Below are 20250 nucleotides of genomic sequence, written 5' to 3' on the forward strand. Positions count from 1 at the left end.
TCATCTGGGTGATACTAAAATGTATCAAGACTTGAGGAAGATGTTTGGTGGCCAGGAATGAAGAAGTAAATCGATGAGTTCGTGCATGTGTGTTTGACTTGCCAGAAGTCGAAAGTTTAACATCAAAAGTCATTGCGTTTGATGCAACCACTGTCTTTCCCTTACTGGAAGTGAGAAAATATTTTGATGGATTTTACTTGTAGTTTGCCATGGACAGTGAAAAATTGTGATACCATTTGGGTTATTGTGGATAGTGTAGCGGTAAATTCATGACCATCAAGCTATGGATAAGCTTGACGTCAATAAAATCAGAGTCGCCACCGCACTTTTATTGTTTCCAAAGGAAAATGGCAAAAGTACGAACAAAACCCAAAGATAAGAAGTTTTCAAATCAAAACTAATAAAATGTCAGAGATTACTGGTAAGGCGGGTGGTTACACAGAGGGAAGGTGTTAGCACCCAAAGTGTCCTAGGTACTCCTCGAGAGCCCTTTTTTGTGGGCAAGTATTTTGGTCAAAATGATGTTGGATAAAAATATAGAGTGAGGGGATGAGGAAAGAATTCATTAATTATATTTTTTATGTTTTACAAGGCCTTCGGTCTTATGCCTATGTACCAACATAAAAATGAGGGATCAAAACCCCATAGTTCATGGTAAAAATTTCAAAGAAGTTGGTGAATTGCTTTTAATCAAAAATTTAACATAAAGGTACAAAAGGCCAAAGATTTGAATGCGGTCGTTAGTTCTTTTTATCTTTTTTAAATTAAAGTCAATATGGTTAAGTTCATTCACAAGTTTGATTTAAGAAAAAAGTTTAAAAATTCAATGGTATAAAGCCAAAGTTTTTAATCGTTAAAATATGTCTAAGTTGAAAAACACAAACAAAGAAGGTTTTGAAAAGAGGGAGAGATTTTGAAATTTAAGAAGTGGGAGAAGATGAAGGGACTATCCTAGACAAAAAATTAAAAGTTAAGGGTTGAAAAGATCTGACCAATGGGATACAATCCAACAAACAAGAATGTCATATAGAAACCTATTTCCTTTTGGACTTTAGCAAGAAATAAGTATAAGCAATATCCAAACAAACCATATGAATACCCAGACATCAAATAAATATAGCCATAATATCCAAGCAAGCACTCCAATAGCTAGCATCCTTCAATGTCTTCCAATGTATCAGATGAAAATATCCCCTTGAGGTGAAATCAGAAGCAACCATTAGACATTAATCACAAAGTCAAAATAACAGCTTAATAAAGAGGAAATATAACAGGTGAAACAGGGGCACTCAAGGTTTTTCATGAGATGAAAGGCGCATTCAAGGATAACTCAGCCTCAGATGGTGGCATTGGCCAAGTCCTCAAAGCATATGGAAGTTTCCTATCCTAAGTCCAAAAGCTCAAATCAAGTCCAATAGTCCACCAAGATATTTTGTATGATTTTTGTTGTTATTACGTATTTTTAAGGTCCTAAGACCACAAACAAAAACAAAACAAGCAAATATATACAATCACAAGATGTGGCTCAAGTGAACAAAGTGAAAAGGACTGAAACATAAACAAGTTACATGAAATGTAAATGGCAGATGAATGATAAAAGTATTGAAATTTAAAATGCATTAAGTAAATGACTTGAAAGTAAAACAATATTAATAAAGAGTTAGTCAAATGTTAGTGAAGAGTTTTGATTGTTTAAGACATTCTTTGGAGAACACTCAACAATTCAGTCACAAGTATGAATTCTTGAACCAAGACATCATCCATGAGAAGGGCTCCAACTTGGATAAACCAACAAGTATGCCACTTACTCTCATGAAAGGAAAAAAAGGTCAAGTTTTCACACAATGCCATGAAGAATGGGAGACTTACAATCTCACTTACTTGAATGATATACCTTACGGGCCAAATTTATCTCTATGTTAAACAATCGTAATTGGACTTATGTAGAAGTCACAACTATTTAAGGTCATGCAATAAAAATATAGGTGTTAATGCATGTTAGAGATTTGGTACAAAGAACCAAACTCCTAAAATATACGACACACTAAAAATATCGGAAGGACCTATCTCAGTCAGGCTCATGTTGATTCATCTGACATAAGGTCATTGATGAATCAACTAGCATTAGACATGAAGAGAATTCATTGGTCAATGATGGATTGGGAAAGAATAGGGATGAAGATGAAGATGGAATGGGAAATAGAAACCCAAATTGATCATAGGAGGAATTTCATCTGATGAACACTATCCATTCATTTTAGGGGATGAAATGTACATTTCATCAACCCCCTAAATCCCATAGTATTGGTCAAACAAAAGTCAAATCAACCATGACCAAGGCCCAAACAGAAATTCAAACATCAAAAGACCAATTAAATAGCTCAACACAATTTTTAAGTAATTATTCAATTAAAAAACAATTTTAAATAAATTAAAATGCATTTTTAAATAAATTAAAATGCACTTTTAAATGGATAAAACCTCAAATCCCTTCAAATTACCAAATAAATGGCCAAGGGATTTATCCTAGGTCAATCAAGGTCAAAGGACCTTAGACAAAACAATCACAATTTTTGGAAAGTCAGAAGTATTTTAAAATACTTAAAAACAAGTCTAAAATAATTTAATTCATGAAAAATATCAAAGTTAATCCAAAAAAAATGATTTTAATTCAAAATATGGAAGAGGAAAATATTTAAATTTTTTTGGTGAAAGTCCCATATTTTTTGGATTAAAAATGAAATTTATATGAACTAAAAAAAATAAAAGGATTAAACATAAAATCAGAAATTAAAAAGAAATTCATCAAAACCAGGGCCATCAGATCTCCCTCATTAATTGAGGTGGCAGATCTGATGGTCACGCATGTGGAGTCTTTGGTACAATCAAGTCAAACGTGCTGCAAACACGGTCATCTAAACCAAGGGACGAGATTAAAAAATTGGAGCAAGATCAGATGGATGGAGACACACCAACATATAACCGGAGCTAGGGCTCCGGTCATCTTCTCCGGTGGACCTCACCGGACTAGTCCACCACCAACCAACAAGAAAATAAAAAGTGAGCATACTATTTTAAAGGAAAAATGCTCAGGAGCTCGAAACTGGCCTTAGTTTCTCCTAATTCCAAGTATATTGAAAGATACGAGGATTTGAATTTTGAGGTACATGATCTGAGTTGCTTCGATTTGACCTCAAAGCAACTCAATCTTGTTGCCTACATTAGTAGGACTTCAGAAAACCAATAAACAAGCAAAATAGTTAGCAACTTTGAGAGCAATTCTTGATGCAATTCTACTTGGGTCTTCTTCCTCTTGCTCGTAGGAGTTGAATAAGTGAAAATGGTTGTGAATCCTTGGAATTCTTGTTCATAAACATAAGTTGAATCAAGAACTCGATTTCAAAGAAATCCTCAAGGTATTCTCTTAAGTGTGGATATGGGATTGCTTGGCAGAGCTTGGGCAAGGGGTCCTCTTTATCTAAGGCAATGCACTTCATTATATAGGCAAAGGAATTGATTTCTACACCATTCAAATTTTGAACCAAAAATAGTAAGTTTTGTGCATAGGTGCATGGACATGCATTATGCCCAAAATAATGATTGCATTGAGTCCAAATTTGTGCACAAACCATGTTTATATCACACCATGAAGCCATGCAATGGTAATTGGAAATTGAGTTCAAAAGTTGCCAAAACAAGCCATGAGAAGAATCCTTGCGCAAGTCCCTAAATTCTTGTCCAAATGAAGTGATCTTGGACTCTTTGGAAAGGTGACATAAAGGGGAACAACTTTTATGTTGAAGACTTTTTAGTTTGCAACTTGGATCAGGATGAATTTTGAGGTGGAAGTTGGAGAAATGAAACATGGTTGAAAACTTTCTAAGTATAAAGTCAAATAACCACTTCTTCCACCTTGAATAACTTCTTCTATGAGCTTCAAATGAAAATGGTTTCTTCACCAAAGTTGTAGCTCTTTCATTCCTATTCAATTTGGTCAAAAATTTGACACCATTTGAATTTTTCATGAGGGGGTTATGGATTTTAGAAGTTGAGGAAAATTGCTTGGTCAATGGTAAAGGCCCAAAATGACCTATAATGTTTCCTCTTGGCACATGCCCTTGCAAGTGGAATTTGACATTTCTTAAAGAATAAAAGTTGGAGAATACATCTTGAAATTAATCATGAAACTTGGATGGCCTTCATATTGTAAAAATTGAGCAAGTTGTGGTTCTTGGAAGTTGACCTTCTATCTAGGGCACATACAAAATGACCTATAATCTTTCACCACAAAAAATGAATTTCCAAGATAAATTAGCTCTTTATGACCAAATGAAATTTGTTTGTAATTTCATTAGGACTAACATTTCTCTTGTAATCATTTTCATATGACAAAAATTGTAGGAGATAGGGTCTGGGGAACCCTAGATTTGACCAATTGACTTTCTCTTGTCAACTTATTTGAACCAACTTTCAAAACTGAGGTTCCTTCGATCTTTGGGGATCATGTAGGATCATATATGCTTGAGATGATTTATAATGCATTATCCTTTGATATCTATGATCAATTGTTGAAGAAACTTGCTGAAGAAGTCACACAAGATACCTAGGTGAATTAGGGCTTCCAAAGAAAACAAGCTTCAATCTCTTTATGAATTCTTAATCAAAATGATAAATAAAGAACATGGGGATACATATATGATGCTTATAATAATTATGACCCTTTCCTTTTTTGATCTCTTGCATTGAGGGTCTCAAACCCTAGACGTGAGCTTGATAAGGCACATGTGGACACACACACACACACCCCTATAAAAGAAACAAAGATATACATAGACATACTTTCGGTATTTTGGTTAGTAAACAAAAGAAAATAAAGTATGATACAATCAAAAAGTGCTTGGTTATCTCTCCCAATACAAACCCAATGAATGAGGGGTAAGGAGGATGCCAAGGTGTGATCCCAAAGCAAATGAAAATGATGAGATAGAATGAGGGAACTTAGGGTCAAAATTGAGGTCTTACAGCTACCTCTATTTAAGGACATTCTAGTTGAGGATGTGAAGGTTAAAATCTCTGTACCAACTCAGCAGAATGGACTTAAATAATAACATCTAGAAACAAATTTTGGTCCCTAAGAGACCTCATGATGCATTTGATATGTATGTAAAAATAATCTTTGTGGGGGGAATACATTTCCACAAAGGAAAAGAATCCAGAGAGACCGAAAGTCCATAGAAGTACAAGGCATTCCATAACGAAAACTCATTGGGGAGACCGAGACTCTGGGATAAAAGCTATGCGTAGGTCAGGCTACGACTTGAAAACTGCTGGAGACACAAGGGAATTTTCCATGAAAATAAATCAGTGGAAATACTCGATTGGGGAAAAATGAAATTTGTATGTATCGGGACAACACCAATAGAGAAAGAAACACCCACTAGGGAAATGCGTGAATCAGGATGAGGCTGAAATATTCATGCAAAAGGGGATTTAATTTCACAAAGAAATACGAAACCAAACTCAACCGGGGAAGAAAAAAACTTCAACACAGGAGTAAAAGAGATATATTATCTACTATCGGTTACTGGGTAAGAAGATAATACACTCGGACAGAGGGACATCCGTTACCGGTTAGGGTAAACATATCAAAGATGACTTGCTGAGGAAAAAGAGGAATATTCATTACCGGTTACTGGGTAAGAATAACTTACTGAGGAAAAAGAAACCAAATAGGATTTACAACTACCTGCTACTGGGAAGAAGACCAAAGAGAGAGTATATGCCACCAGTTAGAATGAATATATCAAGGATATACTCAAAGGAAGACTATCTGTCACCGGTTAAAGTGAACATATTAAGGATATACTTCCAGGGAAAATAGGATTTACAACTACTGGTTACTGGGTAGAAAACCGAAGAAAGAGAAAAGCATCACCGGTTAAAGTGAACACATCAAGGATAGAATCAGAGGGGAGAATAGGATTTATATCTACCATTTACTGGGAAAAATACCGCAAATAGGAATTATAACTACCGGTTACTGGGTAGAATACCAAAGAAAGAGACAATTTGTCACCGGTTAAAGTGAATATATCAAGGATAAACTCTTCTGAGGAAGGAAGGAATTACAAATACCTTTTTACTATGTAGAATCCCAAAGATAGGAAGAATATCTGTCAACGGTTAAGATGAACATATCAGGGATAAACTGGCTGGGGAAACGAAAAAACGAATCTACTAGAAACAGAACCAAAGAAGTAAATTACCTTTTACTGGCTACCGGGTAAATTAACACAGGTAAAGTACTCAACATCAAGAAGAATATTACCAGTTACTGGGTAATAAACTCTCAGGGACCAAAAGATCTATCTAGGTAAGAACTAGAAAGAAACGGTCAAACAAGGCTCAACCCAATGAGGATATAGATCAAGGGGAGTGGTGTCATCCAGATAATGATCTAGGGAGGAAACTGAAATAATAATCGTCCACGAGGTAATAACTCAATGGGGAAAGGAGAAAAGATAAACTTTTTCTGATTTAATGGGATGACACTCTACAATTGAAGGAGGATAGACTCCCCAAATCTGCATGGGGAAATAATATCATCAAAGCAGGGGATCAGTGTAAGACCCCAATTTTGTCCCTAAGATCCCTCATGGCATCATAACATTGCATTTGGCATTGCCTCAAGGATCATAAGCATCTTGGTTCCCCTTGCCTTTGGGTGGGACTCCTTGTGAGTGGTTTGAGATCACCAAGCATGCTTGAATTGTATATCATTGCTTTTCTTATTTTGTTCACTAACCAAAAGCATAAAAATATGTCACTAACATCTTTTGCTTGTAGTTTAAGCAATCACCAGGTCAAGAGCTTCAAGGAGATCCTTTGTACAATGATATGGTCAGGAGAAGATGATAGCAAGCATGGTAATGGTTCCAAAAGCTCTCATCCATCAAATATGCCTCCCCAGCATCTCAATTCATCATTTTGATCAAAGCAAGCCAAAGGATTTGAGGTTGGTGCCCCAAGGAAATCCTAATTCATCTGTGCACCACAATGCCTTGCTCATGAAGCAACCTCAGCCCATGGTCAAATACAATCAAGGGAAGTTCTTCATCATTTCATGCATATTTGAACTTATTTGAGTGTCCTCAATCATCAATTCATCAAGATATGGGTTGTGGACTTGAGAAGTTGATCAGTCAATCCATCTGACTATTTTAAAATGCACTGAGACCTAACGTTTTATGTGTTGGTCAAATGGAGATGGTTCCAAAAGCAAAAATGTTCTTAAGGACAATATGAACAACTTTCATGTTCATAAAAAATTGATTTGAAGTTTTGAAGGCCATCTCCCATTCCAATACATTATAGGTCATTTTGACTGAAACCCTAATTGTGGGTCAACTTCCCAAGGACATAACTCATTCATTTTTTATGATTTTGAGGTGGGATAAAATGCATTGGAAATATTAAGATGTCTACTTCAAATTTTATGTTGAACAAAATTTCAAAATCTCAAAGGAAATATATGTGATAATGCAAGACATTATAGGTCCTTTTGGGCCAAATGCATTGAAAGGCAAAAAAGTCCAACTTCAAGTGCCCATAACTCTCTCATCAAAATTCCAAATGATGCAAATTTTAAGTCCATCTTGATTGTCTTAAAAAGATCTACAACGTTGATGTTGGAGGTTGTTTCATTTGAGGCTTGCATCATCAAAACAGAAGGTCTTGAACATTGGCCAAATTTGGAAACCTTGCATTGACATGTTTTGCACATCACACTTTAAACTCAAGTTTCATAAATTTCCACATTCCAAATGGATTTTTGCCCAACATAACAATTGTTCGTTACGTCAAGACCTTTCCAACCATTACTCACATGATCATATTTGGATTTGGAAAATGGTATTTTTGAAGAGTTGAACATTTAGGCATAATTATGGAATGCACATGAAATCTTGATACACAAGCAATTGCCATTCAAACTACACGTCCAATTCAACTTGGTTGGTGTTCAGCATGCATTTACATCAGCTTTTGGGCTTTGCACGCGCCTGTACAGGCCCATGCATGAAGGATCCAAATTCCATGCACATGAGAATTCACCTTGCTTGCAGTTTGTTTTGCTATAAATAGAAGGGTTCAGCTTCATTCAAACTCAACCTAAAGGCGCCTGAAACCCTGCTGAAGTGATTCCCCAACCTCACCAAAGAAGCAATTTCCATTTTTCTTCAAATTTTTCAGATCCAAAATTCAACTTCATCTGGTTGAATTCTTAGATCTAAAGCTTCTAAACCTTCATCATTTATCTCACTGATCTTCTGTTTTGGCAAAGCAAGCAAGGAATTGAGCTCAAGTTACCAGAATTCAAACTTACTCTTCAACTGGTATTTCATTCGAATCTCATCATCCATTGACCTATTTGCTTAGATCTTGTGTTGGCTGAAGTCCTCTCAATAGAGGCATCATGTTTATGCATTCAATTTTTGAAATCCATTGAGTTCATGATGAACACCAGATTTTTCAACCTCTGATTTCTCACACCATGGAAATCTAGAGTGAAAATGGATGGTACATGGATGATGTACATCATCCCAGCTTTCCAAAGATGTATAGATCGTGCATTTTCATTAAGGCTTGGATCTCTGCAACTCTGGCCGGAATTCTGAGGCTCATCGGAGAAGACGGTGGCTCCGGTGGCCATCCCAACTCCAGATCAATTCCTGGCCACACGATCTTGTTTCCAGATCTAATCTGGACCGTTCCATGTTATGACTTGTTTTAATGCTGCGTGTGGTTCAGTTGACCAAGGCGTATGGTGGGAGCGCATCTCCGGAGCGTATGATCTGCCAGCTCAATTAATGAGCTCAGATCTAATGCTCCTTGTTTTTTGCATTTTTTATTTTCTGATTTTATTTTCTTTAATTCCAATTATTTTCAAAAATCAATATCTCTTTCATTTTTAATCCAAAAATTATGGGACCAATTGCATTAGTCTCCAAATAAATTCTAGTTTCTATTTCTGATTTTTAATATTTTTTATTTTGTCATTTGATATTTTTTGTGAATTTTCTCTTTTCTGGTTATTTTTAATTCATTTTAAATAGTTTTTGATATTCAAAAAATGCAAAAATATTTTCCTAACCTATTTGAATGATGATGGATCTATGAAAATTATTCTCATCAATTTTTAAATTGATTTGAGATTTATTTGAGATTTTAGTTCAATTAGGTTATTTTTATTCATTTTTAATTGATTAAAAATAGTTTCTGACTTTTAAAAATGCTGAATTTTTTTGTCAAACTTTGTTTGACCTTGTTGAACTTAGGATAAATTACTTGGACCTTTCAAGGTTGATTTGAAGTGATTTGGAAGTTTGACCTTTCCATTATTTTTAATTCAAGTTTATTTTAATATTGAAAATGCCAAAAATATTATGCTTATTGTTTGATCTCCAATCTTCATCTCATTTCTGATATATCATTGTTTGACTTTGACATTCAATGTCATTTGGTCAATACATATGGATTGGTACATATTATTTCATCTTATGCATTTTGATCTTTCCATTTCCTTATCCTTTCTTCATCTTCTTCTTCATCTTCTTCTTCTTCTTTCCTTTTGATCAATGAGTTGAAGGTTGATAAGTTGGCATTGATTAGGGAGACTTAATCTTCCTTGATTCAAATCTAATTCATCTTGATCAATTGATCAAGTGAATGGCTTTGCATTAAGGATAGGTTGTCTTCTAAATCATGCAAAAGGCTTAAACCAATTCAAGATCAATTCTCTTTTTCCTTTTGGCATGGCAAGTTGTTGGAACTTGGTTCACTAATCAAGACTTCTAACTTGTGTTGTTGCCTACATTATTATTGACCGGCCTCAGATAGTTGTGACTTCTACATAAGTCCAATTACGATTGCTTAACATAGCGCTAAATTTGCCTTATGGCACACTAACTACTAACACTAACTATTGACAATTAACATTTACTTTTTGCTCTTTAATTTTATGCAATTTACTATTCTTGCACATATTATCCATTTGCTTTTCTCTTTGCTCACTTGAGCACATGTTTATGTTAATGCCATTTGCCTTTTGCTCACTTGAGCACATAATTGTGTATATATTATTATGCTTGTGTTTTGTTTTGATTGTTGTGAACCAAATGCAAAGAAATGGACTTAGTTTCTAGGACTTTCCCTATGCAAAGAATGGAGAATTGGACTTAGATTCTAGGACTTTCCTTATGAAAAATTGGAGTAAATGGACCTTAATGAAGAAGATGGATTAGAAGGACCAAATCTCTAAACTCACTCTTGTCCATTCTTGATTTACTTCATGGAACTTTTGATGTGTGTGTTTTTGTGCTAGGGAATTCTACTTGACCTTAATTGGAGGATCATTGCCATGATCATTCAAAGTGAAATATACAAGACACATTGAGGATCTCTTATGAGACTTGTTTGATTGCTTATGCTTTATGATTGCTTATTCCAAAGGATGGGAGCTACTTGGATCATCAATATGATCTCAAGAGAGGAACTCCTTGTGTGGTTTTGTTCTCTTTCCCCTCACCTCTTGTATGCTTAGGACTTAGCCCTTCTTCTTCTTCTCTCCACTCTAACCCAAGCCAAAACTCTTTGTGCAAACATTTAACCATTGTTTTTAAACATTAGAAACCTAAGCCTTATGCTTTTGATTTTCAAGCTTTCTTTTCATAACACTTATTTTGAATTGAATCTTTAAGTCAACTTTGACCATTTTTTTATATACTTCTAATTGGTAAATATAACCCATTCAAATGTCTTTTGTGGTTCCAATGGCCACTTTCTTAATTAAAAATCTTTCATAACCTTTAGCTATCAGGTTTGAGTTATCCTTGTGGTAGATGTAATACTCACCTATATCCTTAGTGATGGACAATAAGTCTTCCATGTTTATTATAGGGTTAACCCCTCACTAGCATGTTGAAGCTATCCTCACATGGTGGATTTGTGGTTTGGTTGAGTTTTCTCCCTTTGATAACAAAAGACCTTAAGGCTTTTGGACCAATCAATTCACCAACTTGTTTTGAGATTTTTACCCCGAACTACGAGGTTTTGATCCTAATCTTTTTTAAGATGGTACGTAGGCAATGGGTTTATCCATCCAAACACAAAAATGTAAATAATTTGTACATTCTCCTCTCATCTCTTCAATCATGTTTGCACAAACAAAATTTTCCACAAAACAAACAACCTTCACAACAAGTATGAAAAGGGCTCCCTAGGAGTACCTAGGATGTTTTGGGTGCCTAACACCTTCCCATTGCATAACCAACCCCCTTACCCAGATCTCTGTTTCTTTTACTAGTTTTTGTTAAAACTATTAGGATTTTGTTCGCTTTCTAACCCTTCCTTTTGATAAATAGAAGTGCGGTGGCGACTCGACTTGTATGATTTACCTTGGATTTAGTCAATATCTCTAATGGTAATGAATACCCCGCTACAATCAGAAGAAAGATCAATGCGACAAAAATGCACAATGAGATATTTGATGATATGCTTTATGTATATGCATGAGTATGTATATGATTATGCTGACGAATGAGCACAACAACTACAAATAATGAAGATTTGAATCATCAAAACTAGATACTCGGATAATCTCAACAAGATGGAAACACCAACTGGAGAACCTGCTAGAGATGAAGATAAATCATCAAGGATATAAAATCCCATCTGCAAGATGAATTCAACTCTAGATGAGGAAAGGCATGAAGAACATGCATTTAACCGTAAATGTTGAGGATAAAGAGGGATATGTTGAGGATCCTATCAGAGCATCAAGTCAACGTTGCGGGGGATTTCAAGTCAAGACCATATCAAATGGGAGACAACATTGCAGGGGACACCATCAATACTGCTCAGAACCAAGCACTGATGAGGGAAGAGCTTCTATCAGAAAATTAAAGTCCGTTGGGGTCTCAAGTCACAGCAAGAGATAAAACTCTGAGTGAGGAGAACCAGGCGCTCTACTGGGGATTCCAATAATCAAATTCCGTGGGGAACTTGACTGGGGAATAACAATCCTGCAAGGACAAAACAAAGCGCCATACGAGGACAAAAATCAACAACAATAGTCAGAAGACTCTTCTTGGAGATTGAGAAATAAACCAACTCCGAGGTACCAAATATTAACCGGATCTGCAGATTTACGCAGGGGAAAAACTATCACGGCTAAGCAACACGCAAGTAAATGCATTGGAGATTTGGAGATCAAATAAAGGTTCCAAGATAATCCAGGGTTCATTCACCATTACACAAATCAGGAAATGCAAAAACATGAACACCTCAGCTGGGTAAAGATGACTTGCAAAGGGAACAATACATTAGCTCTACCAAGGATGAAAATCTACCAATCATGCTAGGGATGAACACAAATTTTCAAGGAGGTAAAGTCATCAAACCACCACTTATGGAAGATCAACAATGTTTCACATATCAAGACTTACCGTCTTTGAGATTGTTGTTGACATTCCTTTTTGAAATCGATTATTCTTAAAGTAAATGCCTTATTAATTTAAGAAAAATGGTTATTCATTGATTTATTTATTTCAAAATTATCATCATAAAAATTCAATTTTAAAACATAAACAAATAAGAATATGAATTAACTGGATAAAAGCTCAACTTTATTTAATAGAATGGTATTCCGCAAATGGCGGGACTCCATGGATCTGTACAAAGTTTGAAAAATGGTAATTTACATGGAAAAGGACTAAATTGAATACACTGACCACTGCTCTCCCTACCAACTTCAAAAATCCACTATGCTTGTCTTCGGTTGAGAATGATGAATCAGAACCAAATGACTGCTCAAAACTTCTTCAATCCACCGAGACGCTCATTTTTGCCTAAGTCGCCCTTTCGGGTCTTCAACTTAGCGAGTTATTCTTTTCTTTTTTTAGGCGAAGTATTTCTTGACTGCATTGGCATTCACAGGACGCGTGAACTCTTCACCATCCATAGTTGTAAGAATCAAAGTGTTGCCTGAAAAGGCTCTCTTGACAACATAAGGGCCTTCATAATTAGGAGTCCATTTTCCCCTAGAATCAGGTTTGAAAGATAGAATCTTCTTGAGCATGAGGTAACCTTCTCGGAACATATGAGGCTTGACTTTCTTATCAAAAGCTTTCTTCATTCTTTATTGATACAACTGACCATGACATATGGCAGTGAATCTCTTATCTTCAATCAAGTTCAGCTGGTCATATCTGGTTTGGCACCATTCAGCTTCAGTCAACTTGGCTTCCATTAAAACATGCAATGATGGGATCTCAACCTCTACGGGGAGCATAACTTCCATGTCATTAATAAGAGATAAAGGGGTTTCCCCTGTTGAAGTGCGGAAGGATATACGGTACCCATGTAAAGCAAACAGGAGCATCTCATGACAATCCTTGTATGTCACAACCATCTTCTGAATGATCTTCTTAAGATTCTTATTTGCAGCTTCAATAGCCCCATTCATATTGGGTCTGTAGGGAGAAGAATTATGATATGCAATCTTGAAGTCCTTGCAAAGAGCTTCCACCATATTATTGTTCAAGTTCAAACAATTATCAGTAATGATCTTTCTTGGCACACCATAACGGCATGTGACTTGATTTTTGATAAAACCTCACAACAACTTGCTTGGTCACATTAGTATAGAATACCGCTTTAACCTACTTTGTGAAGTAATCAATAGCCACCAGAATGAAACGATGTTCGTTCGAAGCTTTAGGCTCAATCATTCCAATCATATCAATTCCCCACATGGAGAAGGGCTATGGAGAGGAAATGACATTCAACAGTGCCGTAGGAAAATGAATCTTATCCACATAAATTTGAGACTTATGGAATTTCTTCACAAACTTGCAATAGTCAGATTCTATTGTCAGCCAATAGTAACCTGCTCTCAACATTTTCTTTGCCATATCATGTCCATTGGAGTGAGTACCAAAGGAACCTTCATATACTTCAGTCATCAACAGGTATGCTTCGTGTCTATCCATGCACCTGAGAAAAACCATGTCAAAATTTCTCTTGCAAAGCATATCACCATTCAAGTAGAAGTTGTCAATTAATCTTCTCAAAGTCTTTTTATCTTTCAAAGATGCCCCAGACAGGTAAATCTGACTTTGGAGGAAACATTTGATGTCATAATACCACGATTTTTCATCTTTGACTTCTTCAATGACAAATACATGAGCTGGCCTATCAAGATGCATCACAGTTAAATTAGGAAACTCATTCCAAAATTTCACCGTAATCATTGAAGCTAATGTTGCAAGAGCATCTGCCATCCGGTTTTTGACTGGAGGGATATGATGAAACTCAACCTTTGTAAAGAAAATTGATATCCTCCTCGCATAATCTCTTTATGGTATCAAACCGGGTTGATTCGTATCCCATTCACCTTTGGTTTGATTTATAACCAAAGCTGAATCTCCATAGGCGTCAAGATATTTGATTCTGAGATCAATCGCTTCTTCAAGCCCCATAATGCAAGCTTCATGCTCAGCCATATTGTTTGTACATTTGAAGGTTAGTCTAGTTGTAAACGGAAAATGAGTGCCTTGAGGAGTAATAATCACTGCCCCAATGCCATTACCATATGAATTAACAGATTCATCAAACACCATGCCCCAACGGGAACCTGTTCCTGGCCCTTCTTCAAGCAATGATTCATCATAATCTTTCATATTCAAGTACAAAATCTCTTCGTCACGAAAATCATATTGCACTGACTGATAATCTTTGATAGGTTGGTGATCCAAATGGTCATCCAAGACACTACCTTTAATAGCTTTTTGAGATCAATATTCAATATCACACTCTGATAACACCATCTGCCAACGTGCTATCTTCCTAGTTAAAGCAGGCTTCTCAAAAATGTACTTGATTGTATCCATTTTGGATATCAACCAAGTAGTATGATTCAACATATACTAGCGCAGACACTTAGCAGCCCAAGCCAGTGCGCAACATCTCTTTTCAAGCATAGAGTATCGAGTCTCACAGTCGGTGAACTTCTTACTGAGGTAGTAAATTACATATTTTCTCTTTCCATATTCATCTTGCTGACCAAGAACACATCCCATACCTTCTTCAAGCACAATCAAATACATGATCAAAGTTCTTCCTTCAACAGGCGGAGACAGGATTAGAGGCTCAAGCAGATACTCTTTGATATTGTCAAAAGATTTCTTGCAATCCTCGGTCCAATCACAAGACTGAACTTTCTGAAGAAGCTTAAATATAGGAGCATATTTGGCAGTCATATACGATATAAATCTTGAGATACAGTTCAAGCGGTCGAGAAAACCTCTGACTTACTTCTCTGTTTTGGGCACCGACATCTCTTGTATTGCTTTGATCTTGACAGGATCAACTTCAATACCCTTCTCACTGAAGATAAAGCCCAACAACTTACCAGAACAAACACCAAAAGTACATTTATTAGGATTTAAGCGGAGTTTATATTTCCTCAAACGCTGGAATAACTTCAGCAAATGCACAACATGCTCTTCTTCGTCACTTGACTTAGCAAATATATCATCAACATAGACTTCAATCTCTTTATGCATCATATCATGAAAAAGAGTGGTCATAGCTCTCTGGTACGTTGCACCAACATTCTTTAAATCGAAGGGTATCACTCGATAACAGAATGTTCCCCAAGTTGTAATGAATGTGGTCTTTTCCATATCTTTGGGTGCCATTTTGATCTGATTATAATCGTAAAATCCTTCCATAAACAAAAAGACTTTGAATTTAACTGTATTATCTACCAACATATCAATGTGTGGCAGAGAAAAATCATCTTTCGGACTGGCTTTATTCATATCTCTATAATCAACACACATACGGACTTTTCCATCCTTCTTCAGAACAGGCACAATATTAGCCACCCATTGCCGATACTCGGAGGTAACAAGGAAACCATCATCAATATGCTTTTGCACTTCCTCCTTAATCTTCACTACCATATCAGGATGAGTTCTTCTCAACTTCTTCTTGACCAGCGGGCATCCTGGCTTCAAAGGAAATCTATGCTCCACAATCTCAGAATCCAAACTAGGCATGTCTTGATAGGACCAAGCTAACACATCAGAATACTCTCGAAAAATATCAACCAACCCCTTCTTAGCTTCTGGACACAGTTGAGACCCAATCTTGACTTCCTTCACATCATCATCGGAACCCATGTTGACTAATTCAATCCGCTCTTCAAATGGATGAATGGCTTTTTCCTCGTGCTCAAGCAAACGGGACAACTCATCAGATACTTCTTCATCATCATTCTCTTCCTCAGCTTCAAACACAGGGAAATCAAAGTTTGGAGACGGAGTAGGATCATTACATTCAATGGGTTTGAGAACCAACCTGTATAATGATTTGATATTTTGATCTTAGAGAAATGAAGTGCGAACAAATATTATGCAGATGGAAAGATTATTATTTTATGTTTATTGATGATTACCATTTTCAAAAAAAATAAAAAGTAAAAACAAACATCATAGATGTGGATGAATAAAATTGTATTTTATTGATGATAATATTGAAATGCCCAACATTGTTTCACTTCTCCCATAGGCATAGGAGAAGGGTTTTTCTTAAAATAATAAAAAAAAACAAATTACTTCGAATGGTGCTTAACAACAGGAACATCTACAACAGCCCAATTATTGCAAGTCTGGCCTTGTGTTATAAAGTTGTCACAAACTTCCTCTTCATCACCATCTTCAATAATGGCAGTTGAGTGTTGATCATCCTTGTGAATGAACCCTCCACTATGGAAAACGTCTTGCATAGCCTTAACATTGGCGTTGAATGGCCCTTGCTGAAATCCCATCTCAGCCCTATTCTTGTTTTCAATGACTTCTACAACGTGACACCATATGTCGGGCTACCAGCCTGAACAACCTCTTTGGCATCCTTCAGAGAAGACATGGGTGCCCTAGCCTTCTTCAATTCATCAGTAATAGGCAAAGCTTGGAACGGTGTTCCAACTTCCTCTTCAGCATCTACATAAGTAAAGGATGACAAATGGATTACCAATAATGCTTTCTCTCCACCCACAACGAAAAGCTTTCCGTTCTTCACAAATTTCAACTTTTAGTGCAGAGTAGACGTTACGGCGCCAACTTCATAGATCCAAGGCCTTCCCAACAAGCAGTTGTAGGCTGGGTGAATATCCATTACTTGAAAAGTAATTTGAAAATTATTTGGACCTATCTTAACCAGAAGTTCCACTTCTCCAATGACATTTTTTTGAGAACCTTCAAACGCTTTTAACAACTACGCCATTATACCTCATCGGGGAGCCTTGATAAGAAAGTCTTGCTAGACTTGATTTGGGAAACACATTCAACGATGATCCAGTGTCAACCAACACATTGGACATAGCGTCCTCCTTGCAATTCATTGAAATATGAAGCGCCAAGTTGTGATTTCTACCTTCCTCAGGAAGTTCTTCATCACAAAAGCTCAGGTTATTACAGGAAGTAATGTTGGCAACAATGTGGTAAAACCGATCCACAATAACATCGTATTCCATGTAAGCTTGTTCCAATAGCCTCTGCAAATCTTCCATGTGTGCCTCAGAATTCATCAATAATGACAACACAAAAAAATATTACGGCGTTCGAAGCAGCTGCTCCACAATGTTAACTTCACTTCTCTTAATTAGGCGTAATACCTTATTATCATCATTAGCCTTCAACTTGCTGGATTCACCAGACTGACACATTGGAGCCCTAATTAGATCAACTGCAGGAATCTTTGCCTTTTTACCCAAGGAAACATCTTTCATAACCTTAGGAAATATCAGGCTAAACACACAACCACTACGGGTCACCTTCACCATATCTATGATACTCAACACTGAATCTGCAACTGGATGAGTAACCTCTTGACCTTCTCAATCATGATGGCATTTTACTTGTATGGCACAACTTTATCAAATGAGTAGTGGATGGGGCCCGCTGACCGTATAACCAACAACAATACTGATCTGTTTTCTTTCTTGTTGCTGCTATTAAATTGAATGACTACCCGCTCAGGGGTTTTGAACATCGGGACAATAACGTTAACATCATTTCCCATATACCTCGACTGTAGAACCTGAATAAAATTCTCATCCATAAATTTTTTAATATCTCTTTTAACAATTACACACCCTTGAGGGTTAATGCTGCAAATAACACAACCATCATTGTCATGTTCACAATGGCTCACTAGGCACAAGTCTCTGTAAATATCCACCAAGGACCTACGAATACGGTTTACGTCAAAAACCCTGAAATTCCCAGGACAGTTGTCCACCATGTTCACAGAAGCATTGCCATGAGCAGGCAGCATGTTGGCTTTAACATTCGGCATTCTGTCCTCAAAGGATACCAGACCACTTTTTACTAGCTTTTGAACCTCGTACTTCAGGGGATAACGGGTTTCAATATCATGACCAGGAACTCCCTGGTGAAAAGCACAATGTAAGTCAGGTTTAAACCACCATGGCAATGGTTCAGGAATTTGTGGCAGATTCCTTGGTTGGATAAGGTTCTTGACTATCATGGACGAGTACAGTTATGCATATATCATAGGAATAAGGCCAAAAGATACCTTCTTCCTCTCAAAGTTATGATGATGATTATTGTTGTTGTAGTTGGTACATTGTTGCAGTTGTTGTTGCTGAATAGGATCTGATTGATTGGTTAAGTTATTGGTAAAGACTGGATTTACTAATGATACTTGATGCTAATGTTGATGGGACTGGGAATTCTTCATCACATGAGGCATCCTCTGCCTCCCTACTGATACTGCATTAGTTTCTCCTTCCTCCTTTCTAGAGAAGCTCCCGCCGTATTTCTTGCTTGCCTATGCTTTATCTTTAGATAATCGTCTCTCTCAGGCTCCTTCTTCCAATCTCATCCCCATGTTTACCATCTCGGTGAAATCATTAGGGGAACTTGCGATCATACCTTCATAGTAAAATGAACTCAGCGTCTTCAATAACATCTTAGTTATTTCCTTTTCTTCCAGAGGTGGAGTAATTTGAGAAGCTAACTCCCTCAATCTTTGAGCATATTCTTTGAATGTCTCTTTGTCCTTCTGAGACATTGATCGAAGTTGGTCACGATCTAGCGCCATATCAACATTGTACTTATATTTTTTGACAAAGGCCTCACCCATGTCGTTAAAAGTAGGGACACTAGCACTGTCCAAGCATATATACCATCTGAGGGCAGCTCCTGTAAGACTATCTTGGAAGTATTGAATAAGCAGTTGGTCGTTGTCGGTTTGAGTGGACATCTTTCTAGCATACATGACAAGATGTTTCAACAAACATGTATTCCCTTTATATTTTTCAATGTCTAGGATCCTGAACTTCATCAGAATCTTGACATTGGGAACTAAGCACAGCTTGGCAGCACTCTTACTTAATAAATCCTTCCCTCTCAAGGTCTTCAATTCCTTGCACAGCTCAAGAAACTGATCCTTCGTCTCATCCATCTTTCCATCAAGGTTGTGAGTCTGAAAATCTCATCCTTTAGCTTACTTCTCTCTTGTTCAAGGTGCTCCATTATTTTCAGTCAATTAGCTCAGATGTTATAGTGATGAGTCAACTTGGCTGCTACACAGAAGAAGAACTGATAAGACACCTGGCGGAAGAATCCTGTTATGCAAATAATGCATGAAATGCAAATGTTTTTTTGATTGTTTTTAATTTCAAGGACCATATAAAGTCTCATTTGCAAATATTTTCAATTAGTAATAACAATAATCAATAATAGCAATTCAATTTACCATAAAATCTCTTTTTATTCATCAAAATTTGGAAGGATTACACTGAGTACAATTTCATAAACCAAAATGCAAATATAAGCGAAAAGGAAACTATCATCCTAAGGATCCCTAGAAACTGCATCAGATGATCTGGCTATGGGAGCATACTTCCTTCGGATGTGTCGAATCTCTGACTCAAAGGATGTCTTCATCTGAGCCTTCTCGAGGATTAACTGATCAACAATCTTCTTCCAAGCATCAGAAAAATGAGGCACACTAGAGGAAAAAAATCTGCTGGCTCTCTCTGTCTCTTCACTGCACGCTCCTCAAGAATCTCAATAATCACATCTTTGTCTTTCGACTCAAGCTGCAACTCTTCATGCTTTCGGTTCAAAGCATGAAACCCCTTTTCCCATAAGTTTCTCT

The 20250-nt window shown here is 36.6% G+C and overlaps 1 protein-coding gene across 1 annotated transcript; it reads right to left on the reverse strand.

Moving 5' to 3' along the window:
- Window positions 1-16920: 16920 nt before the first annotated feature.
- LOC127130416 (uncharacterized) lies at window positions 16921-19551 on the reverse strand. The gene is made up of 3 exons (XM_051059428.1): window positions 18982-19551; window positions 18321-18513; window positions 16921-17063 (listed from the first exon to the last, which is right to left on the reverse strand). Exons 1-3 carry the CDS (start codon window positions 19549-19551, stop codon window positions 16921-16923), a joined length of 906 nt encoding a protein of 301 aa, XP_050915385.1.
- Window positions 19552-20250: the final 699 nt, after the last annotated feature.

This window comes from Lathyrus oleraceus, chromosome 3 (genome assembly GCF_024323335.1).
Source record: "Lathyrus oleraceus cultivar Zhongwan6 chromosome 3, CAAS_Psat_ZW6_1.0, whole genome shotgun sequence".
Lineage (NCBI taxonomy): Eukaryota > Viridiplantae > Streptophyta > Magnoliopsida > Fabales > Fabaceae > Lathyrus > Lathyrus oleraceus.

Bases quoted from the DNA above. Each gene is read 5' to 3' on its own strand.
- LOC127130416 (XM_051059428.1), bottom strand. From the start codon at position 19,551: ATGGATGAGACGAAGGATCAGTTTCTTGAGCTGTGCAAGGAATTGAAG. The intron at 18,514-18,981 runs GTAAACATGGGG...GCTTTTCACCAG, and splicing joins CTAATGATTTCACCGAGATG to GGAGTTCCTGGTCATGATAT. The intron at 17,064-18,320 runs GTATTCGTAGGT...TTACTTATGTAG, and splicing joins CAGGGTTTTTGACGTAAACC to ATGCTGAAGAGGAAGTTGGA.